The 19,087-nt window shown below is 37.1% G+C and overlaps 2 protein-coding genes across 5 annotated transcripts in view; both read right to left on the reverse strand.

Moving 5' to 3' along the window:
* LOC107094684 (occludin-like) overlaps positions 1-5,745 on the reverse strand; it is a 29,806-nt gene extending 24,061 nt beyond the window's left edge. The window contains exon 1 of the mRNA XM_015390463.1: positions 5,561-5,745. The gene's annotated coding sequence lies outside the window, so the exon portion shown is untranslated. The remainder of the gene's footprint in view (positions 1-5,560) is intronic.
* Positions 5,746-12,303: 6,558 nt separating this feature from the next.
* Positions 12,304-19,087, reverse strand: part of LOC107094690 (casein kinase I) — a 54,734-nt gene continuing 47,950 nt past the window's right edge. Inside the window, exons 7-12 of one of the 4 annotated variants that reach the window (XM_015390471.1) lie at positions 18,706-18,790; positions 18,456-18,601; positions 18,278-18,361; positions 15,919-16,020; positions 14,008-14,114; positions 12,304-13,740 (exon numbers count right to left, since the gene is read on the reverse strand). In XM_015390471.1, coding sequence (XP_015245957.1) covers positions 13,686-13,740; positions 14,008-14,114; positions 15,919-16,020; positions 18,278-18,361; positions 18,456-18,601; positions 18,706-18,790 — 579 coding nt within the window. In that variant the 3' untranslated portion in view covers positions 12,304-13,685. Of the gene's footprint in view, positions 13,741-14,007; positions 14,115-15,918; positions 16,021-18,277; positions 18,362-18,455; positions 18,605-18,705; positions 18,791-19,087 lie in introns of all 4 variants that reach the window. The other 3 variants (XM_015390470.1, XM_015390473.1, XM_015390472.1) reach the window with 3 other exon arrangements.

Below are 19,087 nucleotides of genomic sequence, written 5' to 3' on the forward strand. Positions count from 1 at the left end.
GTTCTGGATAGAGCATAGTGACAGAAGAAAATGTTTTTTTAAACTTAAATGCTTACTTAAACTTAAGAATTTGTTTTTACAATTTTGATATATTACTGCTCTAATTGCTTTGCTTTGTCAGCTAAAAGCATGCTTTACAGTCTCTATACTCCAGTTTATGATTAATCCATAAGTGAATTAGTCGATATTAGTTGATATATTGGGCAGCTCAGTGGTAGAGTGGGTAGAACTGCTGCCTTGCAGAAAGAAGGTTCTGGGTTCGGTTCCTAGCTTGGGATCTTTCTGCATGGAGTTTGCATGTTCTCTCTGGGTACTCTGGCTTCCTCCCACAGTCCAAACCATTAGCTTAATGGGCTTCTCTAAGTTCTGCTTAGGTGTGAATGGTTGTTTGTCTGTGTCTCCCTCTTATGGACTGGTGATCCGTCCAGGGTGTACCCTGCCTCTCATGACCCTGCTTGGGATAAGCCTGAAAAAAAAATGGATGGATGGATAAATTAGTTGATGATTATTTATATTTTTTTTATAGTTTCAGCCCCAGTCCCAAACCAGTATCAATACAGAAAATTGGTCCACCATAAACCAAAAAAATGAATATTGGAAAATATCAGCCTGCATCTAATATCCTCAATAGGAGCACACTGATGGAAACGCTGCAATCCGTCATTTCTATCCGGCACAGAGCCAGAGTAGCAAAAGCTATGCTACTGGAGTAGGCGCTATGTCGGCAGTGTGGTTTGTTACAGGGCAAAATGTAAATTGTCTTATTTCTCACAAAAGTGGACACCCAAAGGAGAAACACATAAGGTAATAATTGCTAAACACCCTTAACTCTTCTTAGATAAACTACAAACAGTTGAAGAATATATAACCAACCCTGGAAGAAAAATATCTGTATGGTTATGTAGCCTGTAGTATTTACATAAAATGTAGCTTGTGCTGAAACTGTCTTGAGGGCTGATGGTCTATTTGGTTGTAGGGTAAATGGTTAAAAAAAAAGGTAAAATGGTCTGTACTTATATAGTGCTTTTTTAAGAAAGGGAACTTGACCAAAGCTCTTTAAACTACATTCAGTCATTCACAGATTGATGGTGGCAAACTACTACTACACTCCATTGTAGCCACAGCTGCCCTGGGGCTCACTAACAGAAGCGAGGCTGCCGTACACTGGCGCCACCAGGCCCTCTGACCATCATCAGTAGACAATGCAGGTGAAGTGTCTTACCCAAAGACACAAAAACACTGAAAGGCGGAGCCTGGGCTTGAACCGACAACCCTCCTGTTGCAGGGAAAACTCCTTTATTCGACCCCGCTGTTGCCCAGGGATGTCTTTGGTTTGGTTGTTCAGTTGAGCCCAGTTTTTTCCTCTAGTGCGTCAGTGTGATGCACCCAGACACCATTTGATAAAACACTTTTCCAGGTCCACTTTTATTTTTCAAATCACTGTTCTGATAAAATATTGACTATTAAACGACTGACCAACAATCTGATCAATAGACAGTTTTCATGTGAAGCATGATTATTTATTTCTGAACAAGATCAGAACAGAACATTAATCGCACTTATTTGTTCTGTTGGTTTGAATGTTGTATTTCAGAATAAAAGCTGTTTTTCTCATAATTAATCCAAAGAAATAACCTTAATTTGTAATTAAAATACATGTTAATTTGAGTGCCAAAGTGTCTCCTTTAATCAATCTAACTGTATTTGTTACAGAAAGTCCTCCTAACAAATACGCTTTGCTGACAGGCTGGTGTCTCTGCAGAACATTTCTAAGGGGACCAGAAGCAACATGGCGACACATTCAGAGCTTCTAACATAAAGGCAGACGTACAGCCTCTGGCCCCCCTCAAAGTTTCATAACTCTTCTTCTTTATAGGACTAGGAGACACCCAGCAGAGGAGGTCTCGCCTCAGAGCCTTCAACCTTCCCATTATAAGCCCGCTTCATTCCTGCATCCCCAGCTCTCCTCCCCCTCCCACCATAACTTATTTGCTTTGTTTCCTGAGCAGGAGGGCAAAACGTCAAGACTGCTCGTCACACAAACAGTGTTGCCATGGAGTCAGAGTTTTAAAAAAGAAAATTGGGGCACTGTCCAGGAGTCAAACAAGGGCTCCTCTGTGCAACTCTTGTGGGGGGAGGTTGAGGTGAAACAGAGATAGAGAGAACAGAGGACAGGTGAATAAGCATTCCAGTTTCAGGGGATCTTTGTTGTTCAACAGTTAGTCTTGCATGAGTTTGCATGCTCTGATTAGGAGAGTTTGGATCTATAATTAACTAGCAGGAATTCATCTAAGATATTTAAAGGTTTTGATACTCAGCTTAGACCCTCTGTCACATTAAAACATCTACTAAAATCTGGAAGAAATATCTCTAAACAATTTGAGAAAATAATGAATTCTCAACTTCAAATTCAATTTATTCTTCTTTTCAAGGAAGTGTAGTTATCAAAAGCTGTGCTCAAGTTTATCCTCTATGTTTGCTGACTTTAGTTTTGTGTCATTGATTTATCAAAACTACACAGAAGTCTTTAAAAGCTTTTCTTTGGTAAAGAATCAAGAAGGTGTTATACAGTTAAAACTGTTGAAATTTTACTGAGGAAAAAGACATGTTGACTTTAGGGAACTTTAAATTTAAATCCAAACTGTTTCCAAATGCAGCTTGATCAGTGACAGATGGGACCGAACTCTTTAAGAATAAAGCTGCTTAAAGTTTCTGTTTAAAGTAGGGCTGCAACTAACGATTATTTTGCAAATTGATGAATATGTTGAACATTTTTCCCTTTAACCGTTTTAGAATTGGAAAGCAAAAAGTTCCTTAAAGAAGAGTTTTTAAAAAATAAACGAGGTGAAACTAAAACTTTTTATTTATTTTTTTTTACAATTTTGCTAGAACTACTGCTCTAAGTGGGTCGCTCTGTCAGCTAAAGGCATGTTTTAGATTCTCTAAACTCCAGTTAACAATTAATCAATTACTGAATTAGTTGAGGATTGTTTCAATAATCGATTAATCACAATTAATCCGATTAATTGTTTCCCTTCCTAATGTAAAGGTGTCGTCTGAATCAACGCCTCTGAAGAAAACACACTATCCTCTATAAGGTTTCAACTGGCTTTGTGCTGTTCTTTCATTCTTTCAAAGAACAAAGTGAAGCTGAAAAATTATTTTAAAAAGGTTTTCATCCCTCAGTAACAGCTTCCAGACAGATGAATGTGGGCCACATTTACTGATCAGATAGCAAAATGTATTTTTAGTTTCCATTTCTTGATGCATCTGTTGTTCAATGATTAAGCAGCTGATCATTTTTAGATCAGTCACATGTTTCAACAAGAGTACACCTTTAATTTTTGGCCAATTATTAATGAATTATTGGCCAATAATTACAATTACAAAAAATTTGGTTAAAAAACAAAACAGTCAACCATTGCAATCATAAATATCGTCAAACCTTGTTGAGCTGTTTCAGTATCTTTCAAAGCATCTCCACCTAAAATGTCATATTTATCTTTAAAGTAAAAACCCTGAATATATCATAGAGGGCTTTAACTCATTAGTAGCAATAGAGTACTAGTATTAGGACTACTTATGTGTAAAGGTATTTATCTAATGCTCCCATGTTGTTGTTGTTTTGTTTTGCTTCAGTAGGGGAAAACACTGAGTTTGGACCATGGTGATTGGTCAGGTCAAACACCCACCAGCAGAAGCATGAACTCCACTGCAACACAGAGACTCTATGATTTGGCTCTGATGAAGGAATTCCAGTTATACAGTCACATGCCGTACATCTGTCAAAAATAATTAGGCTACAGAGAAAACGTAGGCAGGGTCCCACTGACATTCACCCAGGAGTCAGCCAAAGCTTGCTGTACAAGTGCAAAACAACATGGCTCTGAAAAAAAAAAAATCTCCTGGGGCAGAAAAATCTGATCAGATCGGACAGAAAAACAGAAAACAAGATTGTATAAATTCCTGTGTTATGTGTTTAAGAAAAGCACTTTTTACTTTTTTGACTATGGAGCTAATTTGGTGCCATAATGTTTGTTCCAAAGGGGAAAAAAATGAAACAAAAAACGTTTTGCAACAGACGATAAAAAATTTTGAAATTAATAATAAAAAATAAAAAAAAAACTGAGAAAAGTTTTGGAACCAAAAAATATATACTTTTCAGTTTGGAGGGTTTGTATAACTGGAATTCCTTCATCAGAGCCTGATCTTTTTTTTTTTTTTGCAGTTTCAGATTTGATTCTTTCTAAAACGTTCACTTACATTTAGAATATATATATATAGATATTTCCAGCTCTCACATCCCTGAATGCAACAGCTGGAAATATGTGTTTAGCCTGTGTTGAGCTGTCAGTCATGATGTGTTGAGCTGTGATGTGAGGCTCCGCCCCTTACACCAAAACAGGGTGAGAAGTTTGAAGCAGAAAAAATTTATTTAAATAACTTCTTCATGTTCCCCTTTTTTTTTTTCATTTGCAAATTCTTTTTACAGTTTACACATTTGATTTTGTTCGTTTTTCAGTTTTTCTTTTTCAGGTTCCATTTTTTTTTTCTTTTGAACAAACTTTATGGCCCCATTTTAGTCCCATATTTGACTTAATTAGTATACTGCCAAGCTGAAATACTTTAAAGTCTTTAAGACCAAAGAGATTTTCTAAACTGGTTGATTGGGCAGCTGAAGCAATAATAAAGTGGGAAAACAGCAGGAAAAACTGAATTATATATCTATGAAGCATCAGATACTAACATGATCAGGCCACAAAATTATTATATGAATAACAATACCAATTTCATAATATTTACAACTTTTAAAACATTAAAACTATGCAATTGCTTTTATTTGAAACTGTTGTAAAAAGGATAAACTTTTTAAATAATGATGATTATAATCTCTTTCAGTTGTCTGGATTCTAAGAGCTGGGAAATAATCTGTCAATATTTTATAAGCAAAATATATTTTTTTTCTGTGCTTTCTTTATAGAGCAACACCAATAGTACAACAGTGTAGGAACAAAAATATTTTTGTTTATTTGTCTTTACTTTAAGAGGGGAGGTCCCTATTGCACTTTCTTTGCCATTCCATTGAACACACATTAGGAGTGGTATAACAGAAAACAGGCGTCTTTAAACCATAAACATTAAACTGCTATTACTAATAGCAGTTTAATTAATTATAAAACTATTAATTACGCATTCCTGCACCAATTAAGCGACATTATAGTTAAAAAAAGGATCAAAATGAGACAAATTACCTCAAACCTGAGAAAATTATAATAGAATAATTTTCTAGTTTACCTCGTTTTGTTTGATTTACACAGATTGTTAAATTAGATCAACTGATGCAGGTCGATTTTAAATATAGGGACTAAAACATAAAACATGTCCCCTGACTGACTGACTGACTGACTGATCCACCTGTTCAAATAACACATCTGACCCCAACATACCGTTAAAGTATTTAAATGGTTTCAGATAAAAATAGAAACGTAATATTACCATAAAGGTAAATTAACCTTATGGAAATAAAGAATTTGTTTTATCCAACATTTGGTCCTCTTACCTGGAGTGGAGCCTCGGTCAGTTGTGTCCCTTTGTGTTCTCACTTAAAATCCTTTCCTCAAGTCAAAGTTTTAGGCGAATTTGTGAGATATTGGTCTCTCAGCACATTGACTTGTTTTTTTTTTTTATGTATGTGTTATTCAGATTCTATTTGAGTTTTTAAAAAGTCTTTTTTCTTCGTTTGAAGCGTCAGTCCTGGAGAAACTAAACGGTTTTTCCAGCTGCAGCCTCTGAACAAGCGCTCTGCTCTCAGACCCGCCTCTCCGCACACCTCTGCACCTCCGCCTTTTCACCGCTAGAGGTCAGGATTTTACTGATAGCAATAAATAAATAAATAAATAAAATTTCCCTGTTTATTCACTGATTACTTTTATCCCCATGACAAAGAGATACAAAGTTTTTATCTCCCAACAAGGTTCTTGAGTAACAAACAACGGAATTACAAATGTGTTTAAAAAGAAAATAGCTAAGCAGTGGATTCCTGCTCAGTTTTAGAGTTTAGTCACCATGCAGCCCAGACTTTGGTCTCACAGAAAGAAAGTTCATGGGTCAATTTCCAGCTCTGCTCGTTCTGCAAAGAGTTTGCATGTGCAATACACTGTTTCTCTCTTAGTTATCTAGGCCTTTTTCTCTCACAGGCTACAGCTGGTTGCTTTGCATTACCTTGTGCCATTAATTGTCTCAGAAATGTCCCAGGATGGAATTGTAGAAATTGAAGAATCACCTTAAATGTGAACAATGAAAGGATAAAAAGTGGCTAATTTTAAAGTTTAACTTTACTTTAAAAGAAAAAAAAAATATGGAGGAAAAAACTTGGATTTGCATGTATTTGCTTGCATGCTCTAAGTAAGTTTGCACACAATGCAGAAGGTAGTTTCATCTACTTCCCTTCACAGAAACTTAAAAAAACCTTGCAAGCCAACTACTTGGTAATTCAAAGTTTTAAAGGTGTGAGGTCTGATGAAGCAGTCCATTCCCAATTCTTTCTTGTATTTTTGAGCTACTGTTTAGCTAGAAAACCTGTCCAGTACCAATCTTTACTATTCTGTTTTGAAAAATACATTTAACAGAATATTCAATTATTTTCTGCCCTCTAAATGTAGTGAGGCATTTCTGTATCCCTAGCACAAAAAGCAAAAAGCGGCATTGAACATTTTAAAAAGCTGGTTTGAAGGTGCTAGCAGATGTTTTAATATTAAATAGGGGGCTGAGGTGCTGGGAATTAAGATTTAACATGTTTAACCTGTTACACCAAGAGGTTTTCAGATCTAATTTCCACCTGAAAATATAGAAAAAACAAATAAAAAATAAGTCCACAGTTTAAAGGTGTGAATAGAAAGTTTTAACAGCTGCATAGAGGTAACATAAATTGTTGGGGGTTTGTTTCTACATTAAGGAATCTTATAGCGGTTATTCATTTGAGATAAAACAAAGTAATTCTTACATGTTTAAACTGCCAGGGTCAGCAAAGAATCCAACGACCTCCCTGCAGTATCTTTAAAGAGCTTTTGAAGACCTCTGGTATAGATTACTGTCTCTGAGCTCAGTCAGACTGAATTGGTAAGCAGCAGAGCATCACTTTTTAAGTCTTTCAACAGATTTTCTGTTAAATTACGGCTTAGTAAGTCCAATTACACAGTTCATTGTCCAAATGGCTGGGAAGCCCTCTCAGATCCCCTCTTGTAGAAAGTTTGCTTAGCAAGCTGGCCAATGCCAAAGGTATTACCTCTCATATATGCAAAATGTTAGTTATTCAATTGGGCGACCCATTATCAAAGATTAAAAAACACTAGACTGAAGACACGACCCTGGGCGTCTCTGAGGGTGATTAGCACTCAGGTTTAGGTAATGTAAACACAACATATAAAGAAATGAGTAACAAGTTTATTCAATTAAACATAACTGACAGATGGCGTGGAAGCTCTCAACAGCTTCATAAATTGCATTTGATTCCTAAAGACACTTGCTGGAGATGTAATGAGGAGGAAGCATCTATTCTACATATTCTCTGGACCTGACCTGCTCTTCAAGAATGTTGGAAGAGCATTATGGAAGTCATTTTTTTTAAATATTGGAAAGAAGGTTTAATATCACAGCCAAGCTCACAGTTTTAGGCTCCACAGTATAACTCCCAGACTCACAGTTCTCATCTTTTGAATAAGAGATGGCTTGTTCTTGCTCTGACTACAGCAGAAAGGATTCTATAAAGGATGAAGAAAAATCATCCTCCTTATGATGAATGACGAATGGCTGACAACTATTATTAAATTGGCCTCTTACGAGAAAGTGACGTATGGCCTCCTATGTAAAAAAAAAAATCAGTTTGATTGTACATGGTCCGCTTTTACCAAATGGATAACTGTAAAGTAGATTTGGACATGTTGGTGTGGCACATTGAAATATTTGTTGTATGTTCTACAAAACAAAAAACTCAATAAAATTTGCATTATTAAACAAATTGGGGCTTGGTCTTTGACTAGGCCATTCTAAAACATTGATCTAAACTGCACATTTTACCAGCTTTCCTGTTCCTGATTTTTAAAAGGATTCCCAGAGACTGATTCAGCTCCTAAGTCTCATAGGAGGAAAGTTGTGTTCAAGATGATATGCAGCATTTCTGCCACTCAGGAGTTATCGTGCATTAGCCAAAACCAGCTCAGAGCATCTTCTTTATTCATATATTCTGAACAAAGGAAGCTCAGCATGTCTTGTTTATTCATTTTGTCTGAGGTAACAACAATAAATGAAATAATAAATATGTCATCAGTTGCCTTATCCTCATATAACTGCAAATAATTTCACTTTGGTTTAATTTTAATAAGATTAAGCTTGATTTTGTCATCAAAATAACATTGTTTATAGAGTTTGTAGGCCTTTAGACAGACAGACTTTAGAAAGGTATTTTGTGAAGTTCTAGGGCAAAGCTGCCATCTAGTGGATGACTGACGAGCAGTTACTGATTATATATTAAACTATAAACTTCAAATCTGGTTTTAAGCTGGTGGTATGATTAAAAGGTTATTTAAATATTGTAGAAAACAAGTTCTATTAAGTAAGTAATTTGTTAGTGATGTATTGAATACTGATATAGAAAAGACGTTAAGCCAAACATCTGAATGTTTTTTAAAATTAATTCTATCCTTCGAAAACATTGCTTAAGAAAGCAGATCATGATCATTTCGTTGATATTTGCTTTGTTTAAAAGCACAAAATCAATAAAGAGGAGCAAAAATAGGTCATTTTAAGATAAACACTTAAAATGTGTCAAATTTTTGTAATTCAGGTCAGACAGGCATTCCAACCTATGTGCAAAGGATGTAGAGAAACAAAATCCAGAGAACCTTCTGTTCTAATCGCAACAAAAGGTACTTCTAAAATAAAACTATTCAGTCTGTGCTGAAAACATATTTTAAATTTTTAAATTAAAACAAAAGAAGTAAACCTTGTAGGAATTTTCTCACACTTTGATACTGCAAACACTCTTCCTATTATTTGTTGGTTAAACATAATTCAGAGGTTCTTTGCATAACAGGCAGGTAAAATGTTCAAGAGCTGTGAGATTATTTGTCAACACTGGAAAAAATCCATATCTAGATAAGTCATTTTTTCTTAAAATAAGTGCATTTGTTGTTGGATTGAGGAGATAAAAGAGAAATTTTGCCAATGGATCAACAAAATGTACACTTAAAGTAAGAAAACACAACTGCATTGAGATTTAAAAAACAAAAAAAAAAAAAAAACAAAAAACAACAAAAAAAACAGGACAATTTATGTTTACCACTAAAAAAACTAAACCATAGAGTAGGTGCTCTGGTCAAATACGCTGAAAATACAATTATTCAACCAAGAAGCAAAAACTGCAGGACCTCACCCCTGATCAGACTAGATACACCTTGAAAAACACAAGTTATGGCTGCATCATTATGTGGGGGTCCGTCTCTTAAGCAGGCATGAAGAAGCTGTTCCTAGTTGAAGTGCAGATATTTTGGAGATTAATGGAGGAACCTCTTGGGGAAAAGGCGTATAGAGGAGCGGAGGTTCACCTTTTGACAGGCAACCAACACTAAAAAGCAGTCTAGACATTGGAAAATTCAGTCTAGATGTGTAAACATGGTAGAAATGTACCAAATTTTATGCACATTATTTTGCTACTTTTCCCTGGTTTATCTCATAAACCCTTAAAAAAATACTTTAGTTTGTGGGAGTTATATGAAAAGTTGCAAGGCTTATAAATAGTTCAAGTCATATTCTGGGGCCTAGCAAAGTGGACAGATTTTGACCTTTGGTACTTAGAATTGTTTTAAAAGGGAAACTAAACCAACTTTTCAAAAGCAACCATTGGATGTAGATCAATCTATTTTTGGACCTCTTCTTCTTATGATTATTAGGGGTTTTTTCCTCTGTATTTATAGACTCTAAACAGCACCATCATCTTGATTATCTTACTTTCTGGATGAGACGGCAGGTTTCCCCTCTTCCGTTTACATGTGTTTAACCAAGAGCCACAAAGATGCAGGTCGACGATGCAGAGTGGAGGTGGACAAAGATCTGCATGGTTTGTGCAGGAAACATCCTGCTGCCTAATAGAAACCCCCACTGGCTGATAGAGAGCAACCAGCAGGGACAAACTGCTCCATGAAGGACTCCTGTGATAAAACTTCCTTTATTCACAATTAGAGATCTGTCGTTGTCATATTTACAAATACATGTTGCAAATAGTTACACCAAGAGACGTAGAGCAGAAGCACAGTTCAACACTGGTCTGAGCATCTCCAGAACCTCTCTCCCCATATTAGAAATCACATAATAAACGCAGTGTAATGGATTATAACAAGCTGGAGCTCCCCACTGGTCACAGGGACCAGTTTAGTTTTCAGTGGAATACTTCGACGAGCCAACAAGTGCTCCCTGCTGTTAATGATGCAGATGGATCCACATGTAAGGGTGAACAATCATCAGATAAAGCAAGCCATTAGGGTCAAATATTTGGCACTTTCTCAACTGGCCTTGTGAATAAGCTACAAAAAATAATTTAATGGGTGAGCATGGTGTATGGAACAAATCCATAGTGCCAAAGGGTGGAGGGGGTCCAGCTACTCAATAATAAATGCATGTTTCTGAATGTCAGATAAGGTGGTATTTAATGACTGGGTAACATTTTTATTTCTGACGCTCAGAAAAAAAGTCACAGGCATAAAACAGCATTCTAGCGTAGCATTTGTCAACCCAGGGTGATTTTTACATTTTTTTACTAAACTTGTTGAAAAAGTGAAGATATTTGACCCTCTTGGCTTGCCGTTATCAGAACATTTGAATATGCGTTTGGGTTAATATGCAGCAGCAAACGTATAACTCTGCAGCGTTCACGCCTCGCACTGCATTTCTAAATTAGGTCATGGCTATGAGAGGCATCCAAGAACTTTATGGGGTTACACAACTGCCTCGTCTTTACTTTTCTCAATCCTCTAAAACCTGCTTAGAGGAACAAATGATCAGTTCTCTAACAAAAAAAACAAAAAAAAGAAACTACCGGATTCACATGTGAAGGTAAAAATGAATAAAATTGGGCTAAATTTCTGTAAAAAGCAAGAAGTGTGAAAAATCTTTAGATCAAGAATTGGTGTAATTCCCCTCTTCACTTCTTATAGGTCTAAAACGCGATGTCACACCTCCGACTGTGTCCTCAAAAAATGCTTTCATTTAAAGTTCTAACTTGTCTGTGGCGGGTTTCATGCGCTGCCGTTCATCTCTTCCTGTTCTTGGAGGGAAACACAGGACAGATGATACAAAAAATTGTTACCGATCTGCGTCTGGACAAATTAAAAACATGTTACATTTAGGTGTCTTCATGGTCTGAAGATGTGGATTTGTTGTGTTCATCAATGGTGCTCTAGTGCTTTTGCAGTCAATACTTAGACTTGAACGGAGATTTAATCTATCGGCCGTAAATAGGACAACTTTCTCTTGATGTCTAATCTGGGGTTTAAATGGTGTTAAGGCCAATCAAGAAAATGTATATGCTGTAATCAATTTTTGGTCTATTAGTGCAACAACCTACTGATGGTTCTTTTTCAGTGTGAAATTCAACATAAATATCAAGTTGGAGACTTGGGCTTTGAAGCATAAACTTAGATAACCTTGTAATTACTCAATTTTGCCTTTCAATCCAATTCAACATAACTGCATTCTTTTAGAAAATATTTCCTGTTTGATCATCTTTAGAGGAAAAAAGCAACAACAAAAAAAAAAAAATCATCGGAATCAGTCAAATCTGAAATTGGCAGGTCTGACCTCTGAATAAGAAATTTATCAGCCAGGAAATCCATGTTTGGTGCATCTCTATTCATCTGTCCAGTCGGGCTTAGATGCCTCCTGCTTTGGAATTAAATTTCAACAATTTAACACATGAAAACAAAAATGTGCTTTGTAAAGAAACAATAAAGCCATCTTAACCTAAATTCTGTTAACAAAAAAACGGCCATACATTGAAGGAGAGGGGATTTAAGATGGCAGAAAAGCTCCGATAACTTAAGATATTTAGGAGGTATTAGAGATCATGGAGCAGGGGCCCAACAGACATGATGAAGGAAAACAAGAAGACATCATATGAGGTACATAAAACTACATCGACTTAAAAGGAGAGAGTAGTTTTACTGGTCTTGTACAATTTTAACAAAAAACAGGATTCCAGCGATTCCAGAATAACGTGATATAAACGAACCACACTCATCTGTCTTCTTCTCGTCCAATTGGAATAAAACGGATTCGGCCATATTTGGTTATTCTGTCCTGGGTTAGATATCAGCAACAACCACACAAACGCTGACGCAGAGCCCTCTGTGAGCGCCGTCCTGTGCAGATGAGGGTCAAATGGAGCTGTGTCAGTGCGGAGAGGGATGTGTGCACTCATTTTACAGATTTGCTTACAGGAACTTCCGGATTAACGATCGCCAGTGTGCGTCCTCACAAATACACAAGGACAGACATTAATCCACTGAACATTTGGGGTCAGATTAGATAAAATTTCATTGTGAGACACTCGGTTGAGCTTTAAACATTTGACTTAAAAAAGGCACAAACTACAATTTTCTGGTAAATTATTTAGATGTAAAATAAAAATCAAAACTTTTTCCTTCTTTTTTTTCTTTGTAAATCAACATTTTTCAGCCATAAACGTAGATATAATCACCGACTCTTCCTAGACAAGTCGTTATTTCCTCAATTGTTCAAAACCTAAGGTTTTTCCACCGAAATTGTTTTCTTTCCCCAAAGTGCAATAAAAATAAGAGAGCTTAATATCTTCTTTCACTCATTCTTCCACAGTACCTGAGGCCAGTGACTGTGCTACAAAGACCACGTTAAAGGATGTAAAGAAAACCGGGGAGGAAAGAACTGAACTCCAGAATACGACAACATGAAAACAAGCTTAGAATGCAGGGTTTGAGTCTGAAAACTGAGGATTCACTTACCAAAAAAAAGAAAAAAAGAAAAGAAAATACATAAAATTCAGATTCGGTTCTAAAGATGAAATGCTTCCTTGTCTCTCAGATTAAACATCAGCATAGTTCACCTTTTACTCCTTTTACCTTGTTCCCAAAATACACACCAAAAGAAAAAAAAAAAAAAAAAAAAAAAAGAGAAAATGTATTTCCTACAGAGCAGATTTCTTTCACTCGAACCACCTGAATGGTTTCCCCTGATCAACAGCTGATCCAACAAATTATCTTCTGCTTGGAATCTAGAATACAACAACTGCGTCAAACGGCATCTTGTTTTTTTTTGTTTGTTTTTTGTTTTTTTTATATCCACGCCACTGTATTTGAGTTTCAGCGTTACAGCTTTTATAGGTTTCCTCAAGCTCCCAGGTGTAATGCAGGTATGTTTTTAATTTGTCTGGAAAAGAATCAAATGTCTCTTGTGAAGTCAGTAGGACTGCAACATTCCTTCAACTCGGCAGGAGCCGCGGGGAGCGCCGGGAACGGGAGAGGGAGGAGCGCAAAGGAAGGAGGTACATGATGGCAGGATGGGAGGGGGGGTAGTGAGGAAGAAAGGGGGCTGATGTGTAGTTGCTTCCATTAAAACTTGACAGTGACCATAATGTTTCAAGTCGTCTCCATCCTTTTCCTTCACTTGTGCCTCTGGAGAGCTTTCCTCTTTCTCCTTTTGAAGAAACAACAGCACCTGCAGGGAAACGACCCATCAGAGGTTAATTCTTTACAAGCTGAATTTCAGGGCTGAGAAACTCTGAACCTTAAAGCTACATCACTAACTGAACTACAATGATTTTTAAAGGGAGATAATCAAATATAGTGACAGGCATACCTGCTACCAAAATACTGATTAGTCTACAGAGATTCACTTTAGCTGCACAGATTAAACTGAACTGAAACCTATGAGCAAACTGCCTACGAGAGGTCAGGAAGTATTTGAAATCATTTGTTAGCATACTTGGTTTCATCAATCACGTCAACCTCAGTGGGAGCAGTGATGGGAGCGTTGGAGTGTCCGGCTGTGGGATCATCCGTGTTCAACTCGCCATTTGTCGAGCTCATCACCTGAACCATTACAACCAAACAAACAAAAACAAAACAACAGAGGACATCATATTGCTGAAATATAGATGACTAATAGGCCAAGTTAACAATAGACACCTCAAACTATGTATACTTTCAAATAAGGACAACCTATCCTGGACTTAAATGCTAAAACAACACAGAAGTTGGATCATATTCCTCCCCTTAACTCTCTAAAAATAAAGTTCTCTACAGCAACAGCAGCTCTTTCTTTTGTTTTCAACAGATCAGTGCTTTACAAAGAAATGGTTGTTGTTTATAACTAGATTTAAAACAAACCAAAGTGGTTTTAGGTGTCAGAGACTTTTTACAGTCACCCGACTCTGAAGAGCCAAGGAGCTACTTGCCTGGAATGAAAAGGAGGAGAACAAGATAAACCTGTTTGGACTACAGACACTGATAGAGGTTTGGTCTTTAAAATCTGCAGTTCTACTAACAAACACCAGGTGGCGCATTTGTCCCACATTAATATTTGTGGGAGAAAACGTATAACAATCTGTAGGTAGAATGAGGATAAATACTTCAGTTGTTTTGTCACTTTCTAGAAAAACTACTTATCTGCTAAGAGTTCAAGTTTTAGATTTTTTTTTTAAAGCAATTTCATCAGGTGCATCTCAATAAATCCCTAAAAATGTATTACAGTAACTGAATTAAAAAAAGAGGAACTCATTACTAATTTTATCATCAATTTCTGATCATTGAATTATTTTGGCTATCAGCTAAGACCAACTCTGTTAGGAAAATTCTTATATTGAATATTAGTTTACAAAAAAAAAAAACAGATCTGTAAATTCTGATCAGTAATGTCACTCCTGTAAAGTATGTTCACCTATTGCACAGCGTATGCATTCAGTGACTCTTGATAAGGACACTTTGGTAGCTTTAACAGTAACATAAGGGAAGGTAACTTTACTATTACAAATAGGTACATTTCTTTTTGATAAGAAGTTTTTTTAGAAGACGTTTCACCTTTTCTAAAGACGTGTTTTAAAAAAACTTAATGCCCTGTTGTGTAAACTGAACTTTTTCAAGCTTAACCATGACCTGGATGAGTGAGAAACTTCAGATATTTTTTATAAGAAAATAATTTTGATTTTATTTTATTTCTAAATTGAAAGCTTTGGCTTTGGATGACAGATAAATGGTAGGAACTGTTTATTTGTGAGTCAGGAGTTGACAATAGGAATACCACAGCTGTGCTGGGAATCCCCCTAAAAGTGTTACATGTTTTGGCTTCCCTATATTTTTAAGGCTCCAGTTATGCCTATGCGTTTCCTTTTCCTTCCACTAAACTTTCTATAAATAACCCTGGATGCAACCCTCTGAATAGATAGCTAGCAATGACTTCAAAGAGGATGGGGTGATGGAATCTTTTTAGTAAACTGAATTATGGCATTTTTATTGCTCATAATCATCAAGATTAAAACCAAGTAAATCCCTAATGTGTGCAAAGCATTAACATGAGTTCTCCTTTTAATCCAAATTACTTAAATGTTCTTTTCAATGTCATTCTGGTCAAATGAGATGCACCCGCCGATCATGAGGTTGAGATATCACATTTGCATGGCTTTTGCTGAAAGCTGCCTAGAAGCAGGAGAGCTTTTATTCAGCAATGAGAGCAACATGCACAGCAGCACGCCGGGTTCAGAGTCTGACTACCAAAACACAAGCAACAAAGAAAGCATCTACCATGCAAGCAATGTGGGTTTGGTGAGAAGCGGGGAAGTCTGTCACAAAATTACATGCATTCATGCATTAGCTATCAGAGCAGCAGCAGTAGTGGTACCTGAACAGAGCCCCCCAGCCGCTCAGCTGTGAGGTGCGACCCAATAGTCTCCTTATTGGTCACCGGGGTGGGCTGAGACTCACTTCCTTTGGGCTCAGGTGACTTGATACAAAGCAGAACGTGTCGAGGCAGGTGGGCAGGAAGTAGTGAGAATAAAGGAGGGGGAAGGGGAGAGAGGGTTGCAGGTGAGGTGAGGGGTCAAGGGTGAGGTGATGTGTTGTATTGGAAGGGAGTGAGGGAGCAACACGGAGGAAGGGGGAGTAAATGAATAAAAAAAAAAAGAAAAACAAAAATCAAATTAAAGAAGACATCTCCCAAGCAGAAGCAGGCTTGTTAAGACAAACTATGTTAATAGAGGAGTAAAGGAAGAAAACATTTATTTTGAAGCAAACAAATCAGCTCATGCAGACATAAAAAAACAGCCTTGATTATCTGGTCTCACTTGATTTTCTATAAAAAAAGACGTTAATCAATCTTTGCTGATTTTATAATGATTTGCGCTTCAGCCAGAAACTTAAGATTTTACTTCGTCTGAATTTTTCCCCAAGTCCTGCTCTGATTTACAACGGAGTTTCCTTCATCTAGGATGTAACAGCTTTTCTGAGTCATGACCAATGTGCACAGCACAATAGGAGGTGCTTCACCGGCATTAAAAGATGGCACGTTGTTTCCAAGCCAATCACATTAAATCCAGAGCAGTAAAAAACCAAGGGGTGGAGCGGGGAAGCTGGAGTCCACTGTAATAAGTCAGTCATATAATCTGATGCACTCCTCAATAGCGTTGCAGTAAACGATGAGTCAGACTCAACAAGCACAACAACCTTATCTGTACCATTATTTATGACAATCAGCCATCGTTTAAGGATGTTTTCTGCATAATAAATCTATCAAATTATTCCTCGCCTACACATAAAAACAGGCTCAGATTGCATGCTAACATAAAACACTACACTTTGTCACACACTAAGCATGTAATTAGTCATCACTGATATGAACAATGCGGTTTGCATTTTCAACTCATGCAGGCAATGACTGCTGCTTAGAGTGGCAAGATGTGGAGACTCGCAGTGCCTTGAACAACGTATCCATAATCTGAACTCATTCACATTTTGTCCCGTTACAACCACAAACCCCTGCGTATTCTATTACGCTTTTATGTCACAGACCAACACAGAGGAAGCTTCAGAGGCAAGTTTTCTTCAGTGAGACAATTTATAGCTCTGCGCTCCAGAAAACTGGCCTGTGGGAAAGTATGATCACAAAAACTCCACAAAGGAAAAATACATTTCAAATCCCATTTGCTTGGCAAGCTTTTGGCATGTGGACAATGGTTATCTAAGACCTAACCTGATTTTGTCATCTGTAAGCAAAGCCCTAAATAGCAGGATTAGAAAAAATAAAGCGGTGTCAACATAATCCTGAACACACCATTCCCATGGTGTAACATGGTGGTGATAGTATAATACTGTGGGACGGATTTTCCTTAGCAGAAAGTGGGAAGGTGGTCAAAGCTGATAGCAAATTAACCTCAACAAAATATAGTTTAATGCTAAAGAAACACAATAAAAACTGTAAACTGGAGTTCAGGTTTGCCTATAAGCAGAAAATAAAGATGCATGGTTTATATCTGGGTTTAGACAACTTTTAGATGTGACACACCTGAATCCAGTTGCTAAATGACCTCATCATCCAGTCAGGCTCTACAAACTCCTCTTAATGACCCAGTTATTTGATTCATGAGGAATGAAGCACTGACTTTAAAATCTCAGATTGAAATCAAAGCACCTTAGTCAAAGTCTAGACCTACATCCAATGAAGAATCTGTTGAGTACTGCTGTACACAGACGCCATCAGTCCCTTCTGAATTATCTAAAGCTGTATAAGATGAGTAGAGGCAAACCCCAAAAACTTGCAGCTGTACATCCAGGTGAATGGAGGTTCTAAAAGTTATTGACCCAGAGGAGCAAATTCATTGCCTCTTACATCATTTTTATTCCAATGAACAATTATGTGCTACTAGGCGTCTACCACATAAAACTGCAGTTGTAACGAGACAAAGGTGAAAAGATTCAAGAGGTATAAATAGCTTTTCAAGGCACTGTATGGGAAGCCATAAATTATGCTTTGTTGCCCCTCATGATGGCGCATATCTGCAATTTTTCCACTTCAGCATTATGTTATCTTAAATTTTATAGGTAGCTGTCTGATAAGGACTTAGGAAAAAAATGAGCGTGAACAAGAACCAGCCTTGTTCTCCAGGAAGCTGCTTGTATGATAAACCTACAAATGTGGTCAGGCATGGAATGAAGATCATTTAGGTAAGTGGGCTGGGTTTGCGGATGAAAGGTGGTGATCTCACCTGGTTTTTGGTCTGCTGTTGTGCTTTGTCTCTGTTGCTGGCCTGCTGGGGCGTGTCACTGGGGATAGGGCCTATCGGGGTGGGCTGTATAAAACAGAACAAGAAAATTAGCCTTAAAACTGACTTTATTTTGTCTTAATGTCTGTGAGAAAAAGATGTGACGGTAAGAGGCGCTCACGAGAGATTTGCCGACCCAGTCGTACTCATAATCAAAGACGTAGCCGTTCCTGTCAAACAGATCAGTGAAGAGCTTCCTTAAGTAATCATAATCTGGCTTCTCAAAGAAGTCCAGCCTCCTCACATAGCGCAGGTAGGTGGCCATCTCTTCTGTTACAAAAGAAAAAAAAATAAATAAATAAAAAGGCAGTGAGAACAAACCCCCAAAGAATGGAGATACAGGAACAAAGAAAATGGTTGCTTCTACTGACCAGGAAAGCTCTCACAAAGCACTTCAATAGGGGTTGCTCGTTTGGTGTCTCCGATCTTCTGATATCTTTCTTTCAAAGTGTCAGCCTTCAAGGAAAACAGGTTATTATATATTATTTATTCTTTTTAAAACATGTGGCATATGTTGTTTTAAACTGAAAAGATGATCAAATCTTTTAAATATTAGGTTCGGCTGATGAAAATTCCTCTGGCTTTTTCCTGTGATATTTATAGTACTTAAGCCTTGTTTGTATAAATCCGACACGACCCTCAGGATTTTAAAATTATTCCTCAATACGTCACTGAAACACTTCTGCTTCAAGCAGCAGCAGTAATGGTTTAGTACACAAAGCTATAAATAAGTACTTACCGCATTTTTTTTTT

Source organism: Cyprinodon variegatus, unplaced genomic scaffold, assembly GCF_000732505.1.
Source record: "Cyprinodon variegatus isolate N-32 unplaced genomic scaffold, C_variegatus-1.0 Scaffold501, whole genome shotgun sequence".
NCBI lineage: Eukaryota > Metazoa > Chordata > Actinopteri > Cyprinodontiformes > Cyprinodontidae > Cyprinodon > Cyprinodon variegatus.